This window comes from Tinamus guttatus, unplaced genomic scaffold (assembly GCF_059628265.1).
Source record: "Tinamus guttatus ecotype Peru unplaced genomic scaffold, ASM5962826v1 Tinamus_guttatus_pri_ptg000004l, whole genome shotgun sequence".
Classification (NCBI taxonomy): domain Eukaryota; kingdom Metazoa; phylum Chordata; class Aves; order Tinamiformes; family Tinamidae; genus Tinamus; species Tinamus guttatus.
In genome coordinates this window covers 11,859,808-11,881,892 of record NW_028288538.1, presented here as the reverse complement: position 1 = coordinate 11,881,892, position 22,085 = coordinate 11,859,808, and the positions used below count along the sequence as shown (strand labels likewise).

Below are 22,085 nucleotides of genomic sequence, written 5' to 3'. Positions count from 1 at the left end.
AACTTTTCATAATTTTCCTGTATCTAGCATGTCTTTAAGCTTGAACAAGAAGAATATATGAAGGAAGATATCCCATGGACTTTAATAGACTTTTATGACAATCAGCCTGTCATTGACCTTATTGAAGCTAAAATGGGTATTTTAGAACTTCTGGATGAAGAGTGCTTGGTAATTTAAAAATTCTTGCACCTATGAGCTGACATAGAACTATATATATTGTTACAAGCTAGGCTACTGGATTAATCCATATTTTCTTCCTTTTAAATGGAAAGATGAGCCTTTTCTTTATGAAAATAAAATGTATCTGGTTGCCCTTGATTTCATTTTAAGACATAGCATTTATTGATAGTAAGCAGTTTTGCTGTTTTTTATCAGTAAAGCACAGTTTTGTTAAGAGAGATCTCTTGCCTTGTTTTTATAGTTACCTCATGGAACAGATGAAAACTGGCTTCAAAAGCTATATAATAATTTCATCAACAAAAATGCACTCTTTGAAAAGCCAAGGATGTCAAACACATCTTTCATTATTCAACACTTTGCTGATAAGGTAGGGTGCACACAACCTAGTAATATTTCACCATAATTCCAGCTGTATCTCATTCGGAAAAGAAACAAGCTTATCAAAAGCAGAGGAAATAACACTTTTTAAAAAAATGTCTGTGTGATGATACATATCATAAAACATATTAGTTGTTAGCAATGTTCACCAGGACATGCCATTTAAGCATAAGACGTGCCAGTTACTTACACTTGAAAATTGGTATTTATTTTTTGGCATTTTTATTTGAAATCATAGAAGAGAATAATGAAAGGAGGGAAGGAAAGAAACTCTAATCAAGGTAGAAGGTAATTGCAGCTTGTCGTGCAAAACTAAGCTTGCAGTAAACATGTGTTTGTATGTGCTTACCCTAATGAAACTGGTTGTAGTAGAGTTACATCCACCTTGTTTAAGATTAGTAAAGACCTGTTGTCCACTACAGTTTAGAGAGAAGCTTAGAGAGTAAAAATTGTTGTTTTGCTAACTGTTCATGTATTTCTGAGAAGTTAATAATGTCACTCCTTTATACAGGTGGAATATAAATGTGATGGATTTCTGGAAAAAAACAGAGATACAGTATATGAAGTATTAATCGAAATCCTGAAAAATAGCAAGGTTTGTGAACAATTAAGGTTGATGAATTTTCTAGAAACCCTTTTTGGAATTAATTCAGATCCAATTTTTAAAGATTTGTTTTAATAAAAAGGTGTTTTTATTAAATAGTCTGAATCTGTTAGTTTATATCTTCAATTTTACTGCAAGAAAAATTTGTAGTTGCAACTTCAAAATCCCCTGAAAGATTAAATAACACTATTTTAGATTGTGTCATATTATGCACATTTACCTGAATTAATATTTTTTTGTTGAATAGTTTAACAGTACTTAACTGTGATTCTTTCACCACACTTGTAGTTTCATCTGTGTGCAAACTTTTTCCAAGACAATTCGGTGTCTGTTTCACCTTTCGGTTCATCTATAAGCATCAAATCTGCAAGACCTGTTCTAAAATCTCCTAACAAACAGTTCCGGATGACAGTTGGCAGCAAGGTACTGTATAAATATGTTATTCTGTGTTGCTCGTACTTCTAGGAAATGGTGCTGGGCAGCCTGAAACTGTGGTACTCTTGCTGTTTGCCATAGAGTATCTGTTTTGCCATGAGAGAGCAATGTTTAATTTATATATAGGAAAATGTTTTAAATACAAATGTTGCCTGTAATTAAGACCAAGACCTTAAAAAAATCTCCCAGTGTCCAGCCAATAACAGAGAATTTAAAAACTTTGATTTGTCTTTTTGCTTAGCTGTATATGTTTTAGTACCAAAACTGTTATATTTTGTATTTTCTAGTTCCGCAGTTCTTTGTATTTACTTATGGAGACACTTAACACAACCACCCCTCATTACGTAAGATGCATAAAGCCAAACGATGAGAAGTTGCCTTTTGAGTAAGTAGATTAGTAGTGTTGATCTGTTGTATTTAAAATTGAAGGAGGATTTTTCTATTTCACATAAACTATATGTCAGCAAGCTAGCGTCTTACTGTTGACTAACTTTGCTACTGTTGACTAACTAACAGAATATCTTTCTTTATTGAAGACTGGATAAAACAATTTTGTATTCCTACATAAGTAGAATAGTCCAGTTAAAATTTTTTATCATAATAAAAAATTTCTAGGATACAAATAATTAAGTCAGATACTAACTGTTTGTGGGTTTGTCATAATATTTTTGGAGCAGAAGGTTATCTATTTTAGATTTAAGTTGATAGAAATTTTGCATAGGTTGAGTTTTCTTGTTTAGTGTGTGATTCTAAAGCACTGTGTGCTTTATTTCTATTCATATTCAGGAAAGAAAAAAGCTAATGCTTTACTGCGAATGCATTGAAACTTCATTATTTTGTGTAATAACAATGAGGAGGGAAATTGTTTGGATAATGAGAAACATTTTCAAAATAGAGTAGAATAGCTTACAATAAGTTTGTAAAAGTTGTCCATGAACTCTTAGCTACTTAGTACTGGACTGACACCATTCCATAGTGCTTTGTGAACATATCAGCTCAGATCCAGAATTGAGTGTGGGGAGTTTTCCTGTCCTTATATTCTTAACATTGAATTCATATATACAAGATTAAATTATGTTTTATTTCCAATCAGTGTATAAGGAATACCTGGAAGGAGTTAAATCCCAATAGACTTTTGCCAAAAGTAATTTGTTTCTTTGCGTGTTTTATGCTGAGGATAGCATGATTCTTCACTGCTTGGTGATAAGAACTTTCATACTTAGTTTGAAGGGAAACAAGACTTTCCATAAGAGAGAAATGTATTCTTACTTTTTTTTTTTTTTTGAGGAAATAAAACTCAGATAGTCTCCATTACATATTGAAAAAATAAACAAAAAAACGAGTATACATCATTTAAAAAATTGGGAGCCCTGTGCCCTAGAGGCAAAAACATAAATCCAGCTAGTATAATAGTTATAATTTTGTATAGCTTGCCAAACCTGGCAAAAATATAATCTATAACTCTATTTTTTCAGGTTTGACTCAAAAAGGGTGGCTCAACAACTACGAGCATGTGGTGTTTTGGAAACTATTCGAATTAGTGCACAGAGCTATCCATCCAGGTAAGGCCAGCAGTAGGCCTTTGTATGTGAAAAAAATATATTTAAGTCTCTTCTACATAAGCAAGATTTGCCAACTTTTAATTTTCCAGGTGGACTTACATTGAGTTTTTCAGCCGATACAGCATTTTAATGACACAGCAAGAACTCTCCATAAATGATAAGAAGCAGATTTGCAAGACTGTTTTGCAGCGGCTAATCCAGGTTAGTTTATATACACTGATCCATTTTGTGTAATAACATCTATTACCAATGAAAAGTCTCTTCTCCAAACTGTATTATATCACTCCGTAAATAAGAAAGATAACATTATATTTGTCTTATTGCTGGACCAACACCCTTAATGTGTCTTTCCTGTTCTGGTGTGTTGTGATTCAGTAATCTTAGGTGGTTCTTCATGTGACATTCATTTGTAAAGTGACCATATACAGATCATTTAACCTCCCTCTGATTAATATGATCACGAATAAAATAGAAGATATTCTAGCTATCTTTACAAATCAATGCATAAGAAATGGTATAATTTTTCCAGGTATTTTAAGTTTGTATATGCTAAGGATAGTAGCTGCAGAGACCCTAGTACTGACCTCTACAAACCTCCCAGGACAAGTGTCTGAGCTTCAAAGTAGCTCCTGAAAGACAGCTCGCAGACCGCTGCTTCCCAAAGCTTTTTCTTCCACAACTCACTGATTAAAGGCTGGACCTGAAGTTAGTACTGAGCTAAATGGAATGGTAGAATGGAATGGAATGGTATGAGCCAAATGGATGAAGAGCAGGTGAAGAGGTTGCATTAATGGTCCTGACAATAAGGCCAGATTCTCCTTTTAATATTAGATCACCGAGTTAGAGGTTTAGGTGCCGTTATCTGGTTTTTTGGGTTTTTTTTTTCCTGTTTTGTGGTTTTTACTCCCTATACACTTATCTATAAAGGAGGCAGAGAGAATGCCCTTCTTTAGCAAGATCATGTCATTTGAATATTTCTTGGCTGAAGGGATGGTTTATGCAAGGGAGAAGTGTCTGCTAAACAAAAATAAAGAAAAAAAACCCTTTATATACCTATTGTTTTCTTTTTCAGGATCCTAACCAATACCAATTTGGGAGAACAAAAATCTTCTTCAGAGCAGGACAGGTTGCTTACTTGGAAAAACTGCGATCAGATAAACTGAGACATGCCTGCATCACGATCCAAAAGAGTGTTAGAGGCTGGCTGCAACGGAAAAAATTCCTTCTCATAAAACAAGCAGCTATTACAATACAGCAGTACTTCCGTGGGCAGCGGACTGTACGGTACTTTTGGCAAATAAATCATGTTGCTGTTAGGGACACCTGGAGATGCATAGGAGGTCAGACTCGTGCCCAGCGCTAATTTGGAAGTGTTCGTAGAGCAGGCTGAGAAGAAGGTGACTGTCTAGGCTTTGAACATTTCAGAAAAAGACCATTAGAGCACTTGCTTGTGAAAAAAACATTAATTGCAGAGAAATTTGTCTTTTAGATAATGGGTGCCATTTCCCAATATCTTCTGCCTGTAGAAGTTATTACACTGAAGCAGAGCGAGCACTTTCCTATTGCCAGGGTTATGTAAGGCAGTTAAGATGAAATAAAATAGAGTATGAGTTTACTGAGGTCAAGTACCCTGCACTTTCTGTTTCCATGAGATTTCATGCACAATAAAAGCAAAGACCAGGAAATCAGATTTTGTAGCTGATAAGTGCATACTATGCTACTGTGCTCTAAGGAGGACATTCCAGCCTTCCTAGCTATCACTTTCCATGAAATTCAGTTGCAGCATGTGGCAGAAGAGGGCTCAAATGCAAGACCCTTGAGGTGCTCCCAGAAGATGCTCCCCCGTCATTCAGGATTTAATTAGCACCTTTCATGACTTTTAGTCATGAGCTAGGACTGACCATGGCCTCCTAGCACTTGGTTTGAGCTTTGGCTCGGTATATTGATTCATTCCTGGAGGAAAAAGTCTAAATGAAATACGCATTCTGTAAACACGCCATAGGGGAATATACCTCATTTTGGTCCCAGCTGCACTTTCATCTTGTTATGTGGTCGATACATCGCTTATATTATCATGAAGTATTTGCATTTCCAGTGTTATCATGAAAGTGATACCATAATACCATGTGTATTTAGCTGAAATAATTATTTCTACATGAACCAAACTACTTTTTGGTTGTTTGGCTAACTGAGCGAACAAGGAAGAGAAAGCTAATGTGACCTAAGTAAACTTTGTCTCTTGAATTAAGGCAAACGATAAGTGCAAGAACTCTGAAGCAAACCTGGGCAGCTATAGTTATTCAGAAGCACTGTCGGGGTTACCTGGTTCGAAAACTTTGCCAGCTCATCCATGTGGCTGCTGTAACAATCCAAGCTTATACAAGAGGATTTCTAGCAAGGAAAAAATATCGGAAGGTACGGCCAATAAAAATTTGATTTCAATAACTGGAAACAATTATTGCAGCATAAGAAAGATGGAGATAAGGGGGCTTAATGGTATGTAATGCTTTACCTTTTGCATGTATTGTTCTCAGACCTTCTAGTGTATTGGTATTCTATTATTGTTAATATAATGATACACAATAGCATAGATCTAGTCTGAGAGTAATTTATGCTTGTTGGAGATCACATAATGCAACTATTACAGTGGTTCAAATACTGAAAAATCTGGACTGCACGTGTATTTGGATTATTCTGGTAGCAGCATTGTTATCACCAGTGTATGTAGATTCACAGAACATTTTAATTGATGCTGATTGGTCCACAGATAATTACAGACAGATGTTAATTTTTTCTTTTTTTCTTTTATAGATGCTTGAAGAACACAAGGCTGTAATCCTTCAGAAATATGCCCGTGCATGGCTTGCAAGGCGCAGATTTCAGAATATTCGTCGGTTTGTATTGAATATTCAGCTTTCATACAGAGTTCAGCAACTGCAGAAAAAGATAGAGGAACAGGTGAAGGACACAAGTCTGTTGATTCTTTTTATTAATTTGTTATCATGTTAGTTTTATTCAAATGTCTTGTATTGACTAGATGTTTAGAATATCCATAGTTTATTTGACAAGACAAGAAACATAAGGTTTATGTCCCCTTATAACAAATCAGTAATTTTTTTATGTTTTCGAAACATGTGATACTGGGATTTTCAGGTTAGCTGTGCCAATGAAAAGAGTCTGCAGATGGCATTTTTTACTGTTTCATAACTACACAATTCCAAGTCTGGATGGTATTAATCTTGGGATGAAGGATGGTTCAGTTACAATTCTAGTTCAGTATATTTGGTCAGTTTGGGGGGATTCAGTATTGTATTTCAAGGATTGTTTTGGAAAGCCATACTGACCAAATTGTCTTTAATGTGATACCTTTAGTCTAACCAACGGAATCAATCCTCAATTGTGAAGTGATCATAATTTAGGTGGAGTAGGGAGCAGAAATAGTTCAGGTGCTTCCTCATAGCTGTGGAGAGGCAAACTACAGTTTGCATTGCCCAGGTGTTGCTTGATGTTTGTTTTGGTAAATCACAAAGAGTTCTGTGTGCACATTTTCAATTTAGTGATATATTTAAAATTTAATTTTTGATAGTACTAAACTATACAAAAGTGTAAGTAAAAAAGACATAGAAAATGCTGTTTGACTGAAGGAGAAGGATGGAGCTGATTTTTTGCAGTAATTTTTTAGGGGAATATAAAAATGCAAAATCATGTGCATTTTTCCATTTTATTTTAACTCGTGTTGCTTACTGTAGAGTAAAGAAAATCATGGCTTGCTGGAAAGGTTAACCAATCTGTCTTCAACTCGTATGAATGACTTGGATACAATTCAGAAACTTGAATTAGATCTTGAAAAGTTAGCTGCGCAGAAGAGAACATATGAGGAGAAAGGAAAGAAATATAAGGAGGACAGTGAACAGGTAAATTTTCCGAGATCATCTTGCTGCTTGTTTTAAAAACATGTTTTAAAGTCTCTTTATGCTTTGTCAAATGTGTGATTTTGAGAGTTAAAGAACACTTTTGGGCTGTGGGGGAGAGATGAAGGATGGAGTCTCTGTCCTCGTTACACAGTGTGACACTACCTGTGAGCTGTTTCTTCTTTCTTTATACATCTTACACCTTTTTTTTTTTAATGTGCACAGAAAATCTTAAAACTTGAAATTCAGAATAAAGAATTGCGAGAACAGCAAGAGACCTTAGAAAGAAAGCTCCAAGAAAAAGCTGAGGAAATGAAAGGTACAGTAATTTACAGGAGCTTGAAAGCAGTTATGGGGGGAGGGATCTATAAAGCTATCTTTGCAGCAAGTGTGAATGATTCTTGTTATATTAAAAACAATATAAATGCTCAATTACAATAATTTGAAGGTAGACCTCGTGCAGGGCAAATTCTTCTAATTTAATAGTTCATTAGTTCAGTTAAAAAAAAAAAAAAAAAAGAGGCCTCTCATTATGTTTTCTGTCTCCAAGGCAGCATGTGCATTCTTCAAAGCCTCCCTGCATCCTTGATTCATTTAATATCCTGCTTTTAAGAATCTAAGTTCAAAGGGCCAAGGCAGCACATTAGATCAAAATACTTGAGACAAATGATGCTTGGGTGTTTCAGAAATTTTTTATTCTGTATGATTACTTATTGGAATTACTGTGAAAATTAATGATATTTAAGAGATTAATTTCAGTCTAACAATGCTAAGGATTGCTTAAAACAAAAACTTCTCATAGTGTTCATGCCATTTTAACAAATGTGCAATATTATGAAGGTCTCTCAAATATTAAAATATTTTTTTGACAGACAAAATGGATGACCTCATGAAGCAGTTCTTTGAGGATGTGCAAAGGGAAGAAAGACAGAGAATGTATGGAATCTGAATTTAATTGCCTTAAAAGAACACTTATTTTCTTCTCTTTCTCTGCCTTTCCTTCTCCTACTGTAAATACATCGTACTCACATATTACTACAAATCTGTTGATACTGTTGGACATCAATGCTAGTACTGAAGCAGTAACTGAAGTACGTCCTGTACAGTCAAGGCAAAGCTCATGCCTGTGAGTCAGCCATATTATGTTGGAAACTATTGTGTAGACTTGAGACTGTTCTTGATTTTGCAATTTCTTGTCTTTTCATGTGTCTTTGGTGGTTTGAAGGTATGTTAGCTCTCAAAGAACTAGAAAACTAACTTTTAAGTGATAAAATTCAGTTCTGCTTTAAATTAAATCCCAGTGCCTGAATAAGAAGTAAAGAGATCAGGGACATTCTTACCCATTTTGGAGATGACTGACTGAAGATGTGGCTTAGCTGTTTTAAGCTTTTTTTTCTTTTTCTTTTTTTTTAAAAAAAAACGTTTTCTTGATTGAAATATTTCCTTCAAATTAAACTGAAAAATTACTTATGAAAGTGAAACCACCTCTTCAATTTGTCATGTTTAGGATACTTGAGAAAAATTTCCAAAATCAGAAACAGGACTATGAAAAAGAAATTGAAATGCTCAAAGGAGAAATTAAGATTCTTAAGGAAGAAAAAAATCAGCTACAGTGTCAAATTCAGCAAGAAATTATCATTCAGGATGGCTTGAAAATGGAAATAGGACAACTTACAAAACAGGTAAAGGATAACTCATTTCGAAATCTTTGCTAGCTAAAGCAAGTAGAGAATGTCAGTGTCTTATTTACGCATTCTCTTCTTTTTTTTTTTTTCTCTGTATTAAATTATTTTCAGGTGGAATGCAGTATGAGTACCTTAATGCTCACAGAAATAAGTAGCATTCAAGAGTAATTGTGCCTGAATACTTGCGCATTTAGATATGTGAATTTTTATTTTCTCACTTTGTTTTTCCAGTTTTTTTGGGTTTTTGGGTTTGTTTGTTTGTTTTCTCAAGGGGGATGTTTTCATAAATATAATTTAGAAACAGATGCTGAAAGTACTGGTTTTATTAAAGTCATGTAACGTCATGTTCCTGTGAGTCAGAAAAATGTATGGATTCATTATATCATATTACTGTTTTGCTCAGATGTCTGTGAGAAGCTTTAAATCCAATAAGTTTTAAGCCTTCTGCCAGATAAACATGTTCTTATTCACAATTTTCTTTATGGTTTGACTGATACTTAGCCCTTTGTCAATTACGTTTTATACTTTTTGTCTTACTTAGACAATTCCTGAATTGCAAAAGGAAATTGAACTACTACAGACACAAAAAATGGATGTTGAAAAGCAGGCACAGTCTCAGAAGCGAGAAATGAGAGGTAAGCTAAGTACAGGATAGTTCAGCGAACTTACTAATCATAGTGTGAAAGAGGCTGCTCTCAACTTTCCTCCACATTTTTTAGCTATAGCAAAGACCCAGATTTCTTGATAAAAGTGCTTTAGTACACTAACTGCATTGCAAAGCAAGTCATAGAATAAACTTATTTCTGCAACACTTAATGTAGTAATTAGCACGAAGTAACAGAACATTTATATAACTCTAGCAGTTTTCCAGATCAAGAACAGAAAGATATAACATTCCAAATGGAATATGGGAAAATTATTCATATAAAAAATATTTCCTTTTCCCCAGAGAAGATGTCAGAAGTTACGAAACAGCTTCTTGAAAGTTATGATTTTGAAGATGTAAGAAGCAGGTAATTTTGTTTTAGGATTTCTCTAAAAACTTGAGATGTATTTTATGCACTTATGCACTATTGATACTATCTTTTGCTCTAGACTCTCTACGGAGGATTTGGAACACTTAAATGAAGATGGAGAATTGTGGTTTGCTTATGAGGGCTTGAAAAAAGCGACAAGGTTAGCTCAGTTCTTTGTGTTCATAGCTCCAACCTGCAATCTAGAATATAAACAGATATTTGAGATATGATGTTTAACTTCCAATTCCCTTAATGCACAGATGATGTAATGGGAATGTCTGCATGTAACTTTGTTTTCACTTTGTAGTGAGTTTGACCCGTTGCATCAAAGTGATGCTATGTGTGCAATTTTCTCTCCCACCTGCCCCTCCTTTGTTTTTTAAACAGAGTGTTGGAAAGCCACTTCCAATCTCAGAAAGAAATCTATGAAAAGGAAATTGAAGGTCTGAATTTTAAAGTTGAACATCTTAGCCAAGATATTAGTCATCTACAAAAATTATTTCGAGAGGAAAATGACATAAATGATGGTATTCGACTTGAAGTTAGCAGACTAACTTCAGAAAACCTGGTAAGATCAATATGTATTAAAAAAAAGTATTTTTTTATTACTTAGCAACACAATCAGAATGTGTGTGTGTCTGAAAGCCCTCAAAATCTTATCCTTGAATTCTCAAAGCTCTAATAGATATGCCTGGAACATCCGTGTAGGCTCTTTCCCTGCATGCCTGGACAGCTTGTTAGGAGGCAGCAGAATTTATTTTCTGAGCATTCAACTCATTGAAAAAAACCTCACAGGGGCTTTCCCCATTCTTTGACATAAATTTGAATTGAAATTTGATTCTAATCATAGACTGGTAAAATACTATTTTGCAAACTGTTACTTGGTGTGTGATGCACGCACAGATTTGACTTCTCCCATTGATAACTAAGATGACACTGAGAAAATCTTTAGAATATTCAGAATGCATAAAACTCCTGTGTGCTCATGTAGCTAAATATTCAGAATTTATAAAAGATTTTTTAATGTTCAAGTTGTTTCCAGGATGTTTTTTTTTTTCTAAGCTCACACATATATTTTGGTTATGCTCTATTCGGTTTTTGCCAGTGCAAACAACTTTTGAGGGATGTCTTTCTACAGATACACAACTTTATACTGGAACTCATGAAAAACAAATGTTTTTAATTTATACATAATTTTAACTAAAAATATGACTCAAAGGTTTAGCAGTGACCAGGGTGTTAGCTCACTGTAATTTTAAAAATAACTATCTAGTGTAAATCTCTAATCTGATGCTTGCAAAGAGTAGCAGATCAGATCATTATGTTTTTCTGATGGAACTTTTTTTATATATTTTTAAGGCTTAATGAAGAGCAGTTTCATAATACTGCAACTTTCTCTGGGTTAACATTTAAAAGAGTAAATTGCTCTGCCAGGTTCAATCTTCCATTGCACTGAGGCATTCAGGTTCAGAATTTATTTGCCATATTCTTTCCCTGTATTTGGAGAGAAATGTTCAGACAGAAATTAGTGTTTTTCCATCTCAAGACTCTCAGATCTCTGAGTCTCAGATTGACAAGTTCTGTAATTTGAAAGTGAAGAGCAGGTACCTGTAGGATTTATGGTAGCTGTAGATGTGGGTGGCTCTGAGACCCTCCACCAGAGGGCAGTTATTTCACCTATGAGAGTGCCCAGCAGTAGATGCCTAAGGAACAATTACACAGAGCAGACAAGCAGGTAGCAGGACTTCCGTGCAGTATTTTTCCAGTTCTTGATAATTTGCAGTTGAAGGATTTACCGTGGATATATTTGGTAAGTGAAACATGCTAAGATACTCAAATGTCCTTTTCCTCTAAAAGGTGATCCCAGATCTTAAACAACAAGTTTCTGAGTTGGAAAATCAAAAATTAGATCTTGAAAATCGTCTTCAAGAACAGACTGTAAAGTTGAAAGGTAAAGTACTTGTGTGGTTACTAGCCTTAGAGTAGTTTAAAAAGAAAATACTGAATTCTCTAGATCTTAATTTGTAAGAGCTGAAACAGTATTACATGATAACATAATTGGTTTATTACTTATTTGTTTGCTAGTAAAGTGGAAGAAACACCATGAACAAAGTATGTTGTATATATCTGTATATATATATATATCTATATCTGTTACTGAAGAATTAAATATATGCCCAAGTACATGCATTTTTGAAGTCCATTTTTGATCTTTCATTTCTATAATTTGGGTGCATATGTTCATGCATGTGTGTTCAGTAGACTGCTGAGAATATGTGCAATGGAGTATGACCTTTGGAAACAATCATAAAAAGAAAAGATATTCGAGAACTTAAGGAATTCCCTGTGAGGTGGACTTAAGTAGAAGAGTGTTGAAGGATTCAGGGAATTGAGTGGGAGATGGAAGGAAAATTTCCTGATAGATTCTGTCTAATTAGGAAAACACATATGCTGAGGGTTCTATAAGTTAGAGTCCCCCCAGCAGTTGCTTTTTTCTTTCTAATATGGTAGTATCTCTGCTACTAACTGTAATAATTTAATAGTGCTAAAAGTCCCTCGTCTATATAATTTGTGTGCAGTGGATAGGATACCTGAGTGCCTGATATGTCATTCAGTTTTGTTAGATGAAACATAATTGTGGGTGTAACAAAAGATTTACTAAATACTAGTACAGATCAGTAAGTAAATGTGATTTTGTTGTTTCTCTTTTGTTTTTGGTTTTGCTGTTAATTATTACTGAAAAAAAATGTGAAAGAGATATCTAATCGGCTGCATTATGAGCTAGAAAAGGACAGAACACAAAGGCGGTAAGTTGTTTTTTTGTTTTTATATTATAAGAAATGGAAGGGCCATACACTAGAGTGGCAAAGTCACTCAAAGATTTTGGAGTTCCATGTCCAGCACAAGATTTTTCCCACAGCAGTGGGTACACTTAATAGGTAATGCCAAATATGATACGACTGTGCTTTAAAGAAATAATGATATAAGAAAAAAACTTCCTATCTATTTCTAGAGCAAATGAAGGCCTGAATGAAATAGACCTAAAAGAAAAAGAAAGACCGAAAGTAACAACTGAAGAAATTGAGAGGCTGAGTAATGGTTTGAAGCAAGATGAAGCCCAAGATGAAGTAAAAAGTATGATAAAACAAGAAACAAATCGACTTACTGTGGAAAATATGGTGAGATGTTAAATTTGCACTAAGGAAATACACCTAAAATGTGAGATAAAAATGAAGAAATCTTGATTTCTTTGTATGGGCAGAATACGTTCTCAGTTTATTAGGGCAGAAATAAGACACGGAGGTGTCATCTCTGCTCCATCAAGTAAAAGTGAAATAATGTTATAATGTGCTTCATTTGTGGCAGTAACATGTAGCAAGAAAAGGTATTTCTTACATGTGGTTTTTCTGAACTCACTGAATTTTATTGTAGGATCTTGAAGAAAAACTAGACATGAAGGACAGAATAATAAAAAAGTTGGAGGATCAGATCAAAACTCTTACCAAGACTATTGAAAAAGGTGAGATGCTGTTATGTGATATTTTTATGCTTTTAGATGTTTAGTGTGTTGAGAGAAAGGCAAGGTTTGAGGTAAGAGTTTTAATTTAAAAAACTTCATTTAACAAATTTAAAAACAAATTTAAAACCTCAGAAAAAAGTACCACAGAAGTATCAAGAAAAGTTTTTTAAATGTTTTGTTTGTTTTGTTTTGTTTTTCCTCTTCACAGCATAGAAATGGACAGGTATCCAGCCTAGATTATGCTAGAAAATTTAGGCCAGTGACATTAGCTTCTGTCAACAGAAATTAATACATGTTCTTACACAAACTGTCTCTGAGCCAGCAGAATGCTAGTTTTGTATTAGTTGAGTAACTACCCCCCTATATTTGCCTTCAGATGCCCATAGTTCCTGATACAAAGTTAGTTTGTGCAAACTTTATGTAAGACAATAATTCTTCATTATGGAATACATCTCAAAAGATTGCAGAAGTAGCTGATAACGCAGCTCTTTTTGTTTGCTTTATTAATGCAAGTACTTCCACTGAATTCGGTGACACTGTTCACATAATGAGTGTTATTTAACTCTGCGCATGGAACAGTAAGCTAAGAGCATTGTGGTAAACAGGGCCTGCGCTTCCTTTATTACAATGAGTTCTCCTTATCTCCAGTGGTTTATACTAAAATGTGAGCATTAAATTAATCATTTACCTGCAGGTAACAGTGCTTTTGTGTTTGACAGCCAGTGAAGTTCATGTGCCAACTTCATCTAAAGAGTACGTTGGAATGATGGAATACAAAAAGGAAGATGAAGAAAGGATTGTTCAAAACCTGATCCTTGGTACTTTAGTTACACTTCAAATTTAAACAGTAGTCAGTGATATTCAGGTAGACACTACAGCAAAAACTGCAAGTCCCTGTACTTCAGTCAAGTTCAAGGTTGGCTTTATCCAGTTCCCTTATCAACAGTACAGCCTGGAGGCTCTATAAAACTCCTTTCTGTAGACAGTCATTTCAAAAGCAGAAGTGCTTTGTCTGTGTAAAAATCATTTATCTCACTCTGCGTAACTCTGACTCTATTATCTTTCTTATTATTTGTTCACTCATAAAGCTAGAAATCTCAAGAGCACTCCAGGGACTTGAATTTACTTTTGTCCTGGTCATCTACTAAGTCTGTAAGTCATTGGGCCTGTATCCATATGTGGCTTACTAATCTCCTGTCTGTTCTTTCTGTATAGTTTCCTTCACCAAAGTTTGTGCTTTCATATGGTTCCTTCTTGTGGGAGAATTTTGCCCTTCTGAGTTACTTCCACAATATCATCCTACCACTGGGATTTTTCATTAGCTTGCAATTAATAGTAAACTCAATTTCCATGTACATTAGTACCCTTATTAACTACTATTTGGAAATGCCATGCTTCCTTTCTTCTCACATGCTTCAGCCTTGTGCATGTTTCTTTCTTTGTGAAAACAGGAGTGTCATTAAGTAATGCCAGAATTTGGTGGGGCCACCTGCAGATAGCTAAATGCCAGTCACTTTTTGAAGTTTTTGTGTCTGGCATAGCTACAATACTCTCCTACCACTCTGGAAAACTTAATTAATACTTTCATATGAAAGATACTGTTATACAAGTTTTCAGGAACAAGCAGTTCATCAGTAAATCCATTATCAAGTACCTGGTCACTGAAGAAATGAACTCCACAGTGCCTGTCTTTTTTGGAATGACACATTGCATCATTCCGTCCATATATAATAAACCTGATGATTCTCCTTTATGCAGATTTAAAGCCACGTGGTGTTGTAGTTAATATGATTCCTGGCCTTCCAGCTCACATCCTATTCATGTGTGTGAGATATGCAGATTACCTGAATGATGCTGACATGCTGAAATCATTCATGAATGTAACCATTAATGGTATCAAGCAAGTTATTAAGGTAGGAATAATGCTTGGCTTCCTGATTTTAGTGTCGGGTTTACAAGATGAATGCCTTTCACCTGCAGAGTGCAGACACTTCCATTTGCTAGTGTTCCTAAGGTAGAATAATTACCATTAGTGACACTCCTTTTGGAGCTGTAGTAATATCCTTGTGTAGCCTTCAGGTAAGGTTGCGCTGTCCTTAAGAGAAACTGTCCTTAAATGCGGAGCTTGTTGACAAAATGATTGCAAGTATTTTACATCTGAAAGTGAGTAGTTAATTAGGTTCCACATGCCTATTAATTTAACCCTAGTAAAAATTGCATGACTAAAAATAAGGGTTATAGTTAGTATGTTTGGCTATAGAAAGGTATGAGACTTTAAAGTACTTTTTACTATGCTGATTTTTAGACATGTCAGTTGGTGCTGCAGCATTAGTGCCCCAAAGATAGGAAGTTGTGCTGTCAGACAGTTTAGAAAACCAAGTTACGAACACAAATCATTAGTTTACTCTCTGAAAGGAATTACAATTTCACTTATGTGAAAGCCTTATTATAGATTTATAGTGCAACAGAACACCAGGCATGCTTTGTAGCACAGGTAGAAATGAACTGTGGTATATGCAGTTGATTTTGTTGTGTAAGTAGTACCTATTGCTGATAGCATAAGTTATCTTTAGGAAAAAATGTACTTAGTTAACAGGACAAAAAAGCATATTTAAATATAGTTATAATTGAGTTTATATATATAGTTCCTTCGTCTATATAGTCATTGTTAGCATTATGGCAGGAAGACCTCCAGTATACTACACCACAATATGTAGGTAAAGATATTGGATTCAGACTAATTTTTTTAGACAGTCTCTCGTATTGGAAGAGTTAAACAGTGTTTATCAAAGAAGACGGAACATTGACTGTGACTGAAAACACAGTATGATGTGTACAAGCTAGCATGTTACAGATATGCTTGGTGCTCCTTCTGATATAGATAGATGCTGTTATACCAATCTGATGGTCTTAAGATCAGTAGTGTAATTAAACTCTACTGGATAATGCTCTTAAAAATTCCTTTATTTATTATTTACAGGAACATTCAGAAGACTTTGAGATGTTGTCCTTTTGGCTTTCCAACACATATTATTTTCTTAACTGTTTGAAGCAGTACAGTGGAGAAGAGGTAGGAATGATTTTACCAAATCATGTAATTATTTTACCTTTGGCTATCTTTTTCTTCTGCAAGCAAAATAGACAGGGATCATTATCCATTAGGTCGCTACTGTTCCTTAAAGATATTAACGTAATCATATGTCTCTGTGGTGTTATATCTTACATGAAGATCTGTTGAAGTGAACTCAAGAGAACACTGAAGTGTTAAACTCTGTTAAAGACATGACATGTAAACTGTTATTTAATCTCCTAAGAGATGGATTTAACGTAAGGTGGATTTCAGTGTTCTTCTAAATGCATAGAAAAGAGTTTTGTTATGTGTAATTGTGACCACTTTAAACATTTACAAAATTATGAGAACACCAATATAAAACTACAGAAGAAAACCCCAAGAGGGGTGCATAATGATAAAGCGGCTCTTTCCCCTTATTTTATTTGTTTGTTTAAGCTAAGATTCATCCTGTTTTTCTTTGAGATTCTTTTAATTTACAAACTTTTGCTATATTCAGTTGCTAGAGATTATAAACTTAGACTTAACTGAAACTGCACAAGCACATGAGAATATGGTCTTCAAGATAAAAGCAAAGAGATACCATAAAGCCTAGGAATCACAGCAGCTTTGTACTGTCTAACCTACAATATTCCCTCTTGTGGTCATATTGATAAGGTATAGTAAGCAGTGGAGAATTGAAAACATTAGACACACAAACATTTCATTACATACTTTTATAGTTTAATTCCAACAATTGAGAAAGGTCTGAATACAGTTTTTACAGTTTTAATATATATTAATGGACTACTCACAAGAAGTGAATATTCACACAAGTTAGGATCCGGTCTGGATTATTGAAGTCAGGGTTTTCCTGATCAAAAATCTAAAAATTACATCCCCTCCTTGTAATAATTTTTTTTTTTAAGCCAGCGTAGTTTAAATAACTGTGTTTTGGCTTTTCCTGAGAAACAGTTGCTTGTTTTCTGTTTAAATGACCAATGAGCCAAAGTTCATTGAAACCTGTGCAGGTCTTTCCTTTGGCTTTAGTAGGAGCTAGATCTAGCTTTTGGAAGAAACTACTTGCATACTGGAAAAATAAGTGTGGGAAGCCAGGACGGGAAGAATCTCTTGAAGACATCAGTAGCTTTGACTCATCTTGAGACTGTGTTTGGTCAGAGACAGAATGAGTTACTATAATACATACATTACCTCTTAATGCTGATTGATAATAATTGTTCTAATAACTTTATTTGCCATTTTTTTAGGAATTTATGAAGTATAATACCCCATGTCAGAATAAAAACTGTTTAAAGCATTTTGATCTCTCAGAATACAGACAGATTCTTAGTGACTTGGCCATTCGTATCTATCACCAATTTGTTATTGTAATGGAGAACAACATTCAGCCAATGATTGGTAAGAAAGCAAGAATACAGAGAGTTAAATGTAATTTGTGAAGTACCCAAATAAAGCTTACACAGGGAGGCAAAGGGTGGGACAAGCTTCATTCTCCTGTTGGCTATGCTTATATGTATGTGATGTTTGTATATATGCACATAAGTTTCTGGGTATATAAATTCCACTGAATATTATATCCCTACAGGATTTGGAAAAACTTTGACTTCAGAACAGTTTCCCAATAGGGAGTAATGCTTTGAAACAGAATCGGATTGTTGGGTAGATATAGAAAAAACACCTTCATTTTCTTAAGGATGGAGGCACCACTGGGATCATTCTCTCTCTAGATTTTTTTTTTATTTCACTGCCTTGTGCTGCCCACCTAACCAATATTGCTAAGTAGCCAAGCAGCATGCAAGCAAGGAATTGTATTCTGTATTATTTTATAATATCACTTTCAGTATAAATTCAGTATAAATAAAAGTCTTTGTTCTGGAAAATTGCTGCAATGTTATTATTTTTCTCCCTTTAATGATTTTTGTCTAATTATTTGTGATAGTACGAGTACCATTTTAGTTATGATTTATGCAAAGCAGACTTCTTTTCTAATTCTCTTTCTCAAAGAACCAGCGGTGCTAACCTGACAGCATGTGCAATGAAACTTACTGTGGCTGTAGTCTTATGTTAGCCTGGAAAGGAGAAAGATACCAACATTCCACAAAAATAATATACTACTTTTAATTTGTGTACTCAAGAAGGTTTTATTAGTGTCTAATTTTTTGAGTATCATTTAATTTTTAAAATATCCTTCAGTTGCATTTTGTTCCAGATTAAGTTAGTGTAACTGAAAGGAGCTTTAATAGCATTGGTGTTAGCATTATTTCTTACTGTCTTCTAGTTCCAGGCATGCTGGAATATGAAAGTCTCCAAGGAATTTCTGGCTTGAAACCTACAGGGTTCCGTAAACGTTCTTCAAGTATAGACGACACAGATACCTACACAATGACCTCTATTCTGCAACAACTCAGCTATTTTTATAGTACGATGTGCCAGAATGGCTTGGACTCTGAGCTTCTAAAGCAGGCAGTGAAGCAGCTTTTCTTTCTGATTGGAGCTGTCACCCTCAATAGTCTGTTCCTCCGCAAGGACATGTGCTCTTGTAGAAAAGGAATGCAGATAAGGTAAAGCCAGTAAAGTTTCAGTGAGCAGTTGCTTGAGAATGGACTTTAAACATGTTTGTTTGTTTCTTTGTAGCATAGTCCCCTTTCTTTGTGAATATTCTGCTGGAAGTAGCCGATTATTTTTTTACTCTACCAGAAAAGTAATCTTTGCCTTTCGGACTGAGCCCCACCTTACTTGGTGCAGAGTGTATCTCATCTCTTGTATAAACTCAGTTGTAAATTAGTATTTTCTATATATATAATGTACCACTATAACAGCCAATGCCAATATTTATTCGTAATGTTTTGTAAATGACAGTTAAGCTAGTAAGTTATTTTCTATAGCCCAAGCTTTAAGAAATAAAATAAAAAGGATTAAAATGCACATCAAAGGAATTAAACTTACAAATCAATAAGCCTTTAATCGTTTGGGCTTTATACTCTAAAAATATGTTACTTAGCTTAAAATGTAGACATTTGAACATCCATTAAAGGAACGCTGTTCCTTTAATATCATTAATGATAGCAAGTTATACTAAAAAATTCTTATAAGGGGGACCTGATTTTTCTGTGTCTTCTCTGTGTTTAACCCAGGTGCAATATCAGCTACTTGGAAGAATGGCTTAAAGACAAGAATCTCCAAAGCAGCAATGCCAAAGAAACTTTGGAGCCTCTGTCTCAGGCAGCCTGGCTACTTCAGGTCAAAAAGATCACTGATGATGATGCCAAAGAAATATATGAACACTGCACATCTCTTTCCACTGTGCAGGTAATGAATTTTTATTTTGTTCTGGCAGTACCAATTACAAGATTTTAGCTATCTGAAATAGTTTATTACATAATTGCTATTGGCCTTTCATTTTGTGAACATAACACTCCTCAACACTTCACATCACTACTTGTCATGTTTTGTCACTGCTTATTCCTGATAACATTTTAAATGCTTCAGTAGTGTGTATTGTTCTGTGTGCATTGTTCTACCTCCCTGCTTTCCCCCCTCCCTGCCCATGGTAACTTTGTTACACTTCTCTTGACTAATTCAGCTTTTCCTGCTACTTCTTGATTTGGAAACAAGTCATAGCAATCATCACATGTGTAACCACTCAATAGGTGACCAGTTAAAATTCCTTCATTATTGTGAAACTCCTTGCTACATCTTCAATTAAATATCAATAAAAAATGTCATATTATTGCTTCTTCCTTTCTGTCTCCTCACTCTCTTTGTTACATATTACAGTAGTCTTTTTAATTTAAACAGATAGTTAAGATCCTCAATTCATACACACCAATAGATGATTTTGAGAAAAGAGTGACTCCATCATTTGTTCGTAAAGTCCAGGTAAAAGCTCTAATCATTATCTCTGATCTTTAAGATATAGGATGTTTCATACACACTTGTCTTGCATGCTATAATTTAAGTTCATACTTGACCTTTAAGTCATATTATAATAAAGTTGTTTAGCTTCTAGACATTCAGAATTTATCAATAAAGGCCTTTTTAATGTTATGCAAAAGATTTGTCAAATCAGAAGATCTGTCATAGGGAAAAATATTTTTATTAGTTTTGTTTTTATTCTTAATGGAATATTTTCATACTCTTTCTGTTATAATTTCAGGCCATGCTAAATAACCGTGAGGATGTTCCACAGCTGATGCTCGATACCAAGTATGTCTTTCAAGTGACATTTCCTTTCACCTCCTCGCCGCATGCCTTGGAAATGATACAAGTCCCCAGCAGTTTCAAACTTGGCTTTCTCACAAGAGTGTAATAAAAAGGATACATCAGTATTTCCTCACAGGCTAAAGACAGACTTTCATGTTTCATTTCTTCAGCTGGTGGTTGGTATGATAGCTTGCAGTTAACTATAGCTTTAAAAAGGCAGACTTAAAAAGCAGGAATAATTTCAGCTTGTAATTTCTTCTTGTCTTCTTTTGCTGTTTTCTAGTTTTCATTACAGTCCTAAAATAGATGGTATTATTTTATCAACTGGATATAAAAGTGACCTTATTGTTAAGTAGCCCAGATCTGTCAAGAAAAACATTTGTCTCACAAGCTTGCATTGGTGCCCTGTCAGTAACCCTAAAGTACAAGTCACAGGAGAAACTGTTAGGGTTGCCATTGGATAACTGCTGTTATCTTGTAATTTTTCTTGGCCCTTACTTTCTGTAACAGGATTTTTTTTTCCATGCTAATTCCAATTCTTTGCTATGGATCTGTTTTACAGTGGCTTTCACTGTTATGTATTTTTATACCTTTATTTCTTTTTGAAATGTGTGTCTTATAACAGTTTTTCCAGAAGACTGCAGCAGGAAGAAATGGAAAGTCTCCACACAGCAGTTTAGAAAAAAATCAGTATAAAAACCAGTACAGTCAGCCTGCTGTTGAACCCAGGAGTAGTGTTAAGATGGAGCTAAGAGAACTGCTGTAACAAACCTGTGTTGTTTTTGTAGAAATGCTGGGTTCCTCACCCTGGCAGAAATGCTTTCTTTATAGTCCAGGCAGACCAGAACATACACTGAGCATAGACAGGTATGCACGTCTTTTTTTCTCTCTTCCTTTTTTTGCTTTTTTTCCTTTCCTCAGTCCTGACACTGAGTAGGAAATGAGCAGGTACTGAGCTCTAGTCTTACTAATAAACCAACCTTAATTTCTTAGGTTATGTTTTATTTATTTAATTTATATTGCAGGATCTGTGTAAGCAGTGGTAGTTTCTGTTTTGCTTTGTGCAATCCCTTCATAAAGCCCAGAAGGCAGTGAACAATAACCATTTAATACGGACTCTGTCAGGACACCCCGACAAAAAGCATTCATCCCACTACAATGTTGACTGTCATTAGAAATTTCTCAATTATGCTATTTTTCCTTCTAATGTGTTAGACATTGTACGTTTATTATAATAAAGTACTGTAATATAATAAAGTACTAAAGCTCTGCTGTATTTAAATGATTCCATTTTAATGTAGCTAGTTAAACATTATAGGAAGGAACTGTTGATTTTTTTATTTTTTAATTATACAGTGTTTGTATTTCTTGTTTAATTTCACAGAAAATCTGTAGATATAAGAGTGGAATCATTTTTGCTGTTTACTGTCCTTGGTATTTACTATGAATGGTGACATATTCATAGTGATGTCCATAGAGATGTATAAAAAAAAAATGAAGGAAAATAATTATGTTTTGTTT

General features: G+C 34.6%; 1 protein-coding gene across 1 annotated transcript in view; it reads left to right on the top strand.

Annotated features, from left to right (window-relative positions):
• The window catches only part of MYO5C (myosin VC), a 30,884-nt gene extending 10,171 nt beyond the window's left edge, over nucleotides 1–20,713 (top strand). The window contains exons 12-41 of the mRNA XM_088520890.1: nucleotides 28–168; nucleotides 422–547; nucleotides 1,070–1,153; nucleotides 1,451–1,585; nucleotides 1,885–1,982; nucleotides 3,073–3,159; nucleotides 3,249–3,360; nucleotides 4,232–4,443; nucleotides 5,409–5,574; nucleotides 5,971–6,117; nucleotides 6,909–7,073; nucleotides 7,296–7,389; nucleotides 7,943–8,006; nucleotides 8,578–8,752; nucleotides 9,297–9,390; nucleotides 9,705–9,768; nucleotides 9,851–9,931; nucleotides 10,159–10,339; nucleotides 11,629–11,722; nucleotides 12,527–12,578; nucleotides 12,785–12,950; nucleotides 13,204–13,291; nucleotides 14,011–14,109; nucleotides 15,050–15,204; nucleotides 16,272–16,361; nucleotides 17,609–17,759; nucleotides 18,640–18,922; nucleotides 19,496–19,670; nucleotides 20,160–20,240; nucleotides 20,518–20,713. Of these exons, the coding sequence (XP_088377016.1) occupies nucleotides 28–168; nucleotides 422–547; nucleotides 1,070–1,153; nucleotides 1,451–1,585; nucleotides 1,885–1,982; nucleotides 3,073–3,159; nucleotides 3,249–3,360; nucleotides 4,232–4,443; nucleotides 5,409–5,574; nucleotides 5,971–6,117; nucleotides 6,909–7,073; nucleotides 7,296–7,389; nucleotides 7,943–8,006; nucleotides 8,578–8,752; nucleotides 9,297–9,390; nucleotides 9,705–9,768; nucleotides 9,851–9,931; nucleotides 10,159–10,339; nucleotides 11,629–11,722; nucleotides 12,527–12,578; nucleotides 12,785–12,950; nucleotides 13,204–13,291; nucleotides 14,011–14,109; nucleotides 15,050–15,204; nucleotides 16,272–16,361; nucleotides 17,609–17,759; nucleotides 18,640–18,922; nucleotides 19,496–19,670; nucleotides 20,160–20,240; nucleotides 20,518–20,670 (3,813 nt within the window). The 3' untranslated portion in view covers nucleotides 20,671–20,713. The remainder of the gene's footprint in view (nucleotides 1–27; nucleotides 169–421; nucleotides 548–1,069; nucleotides 1,154–1,450; nucleotides 1,586–1,884; nucleotides 1,983–3,072; nucleotides 3,160–3,248; nucleotides 3,361–4,231; nucleotides 4,444–5,408; nucleotides 5,575–5,970; nucleotides 6,118–6,908; nucleotides 7,074–7,295; nucleotides 7,390–7,942; nucleotides 8,007–8,577; nucleotides 8,753–9,296; nucleotides 9,391–9,704; nucleotides 9,769–9,850; nucleotides 9,932–10,158; nucleotides 10,340–11,628; nucleotides 11,723–12,526; nucleotides 12,579–12,784; nucleotides 12,951–13,203; nucleotides 13,292–14,010; nucleotides 14,110–15,049; nucleotides 15,205–16,271; nucleotides 16,362–17,608; nucleotides 17,760–18,639; nucleotides 18,923–19,495; nucleotides 19,671–20,159; nucleotides 20,241–20,517) is intronic.
• Nucleotides 20,714–22,085: the final 1,372 nt, after the last annotated feature.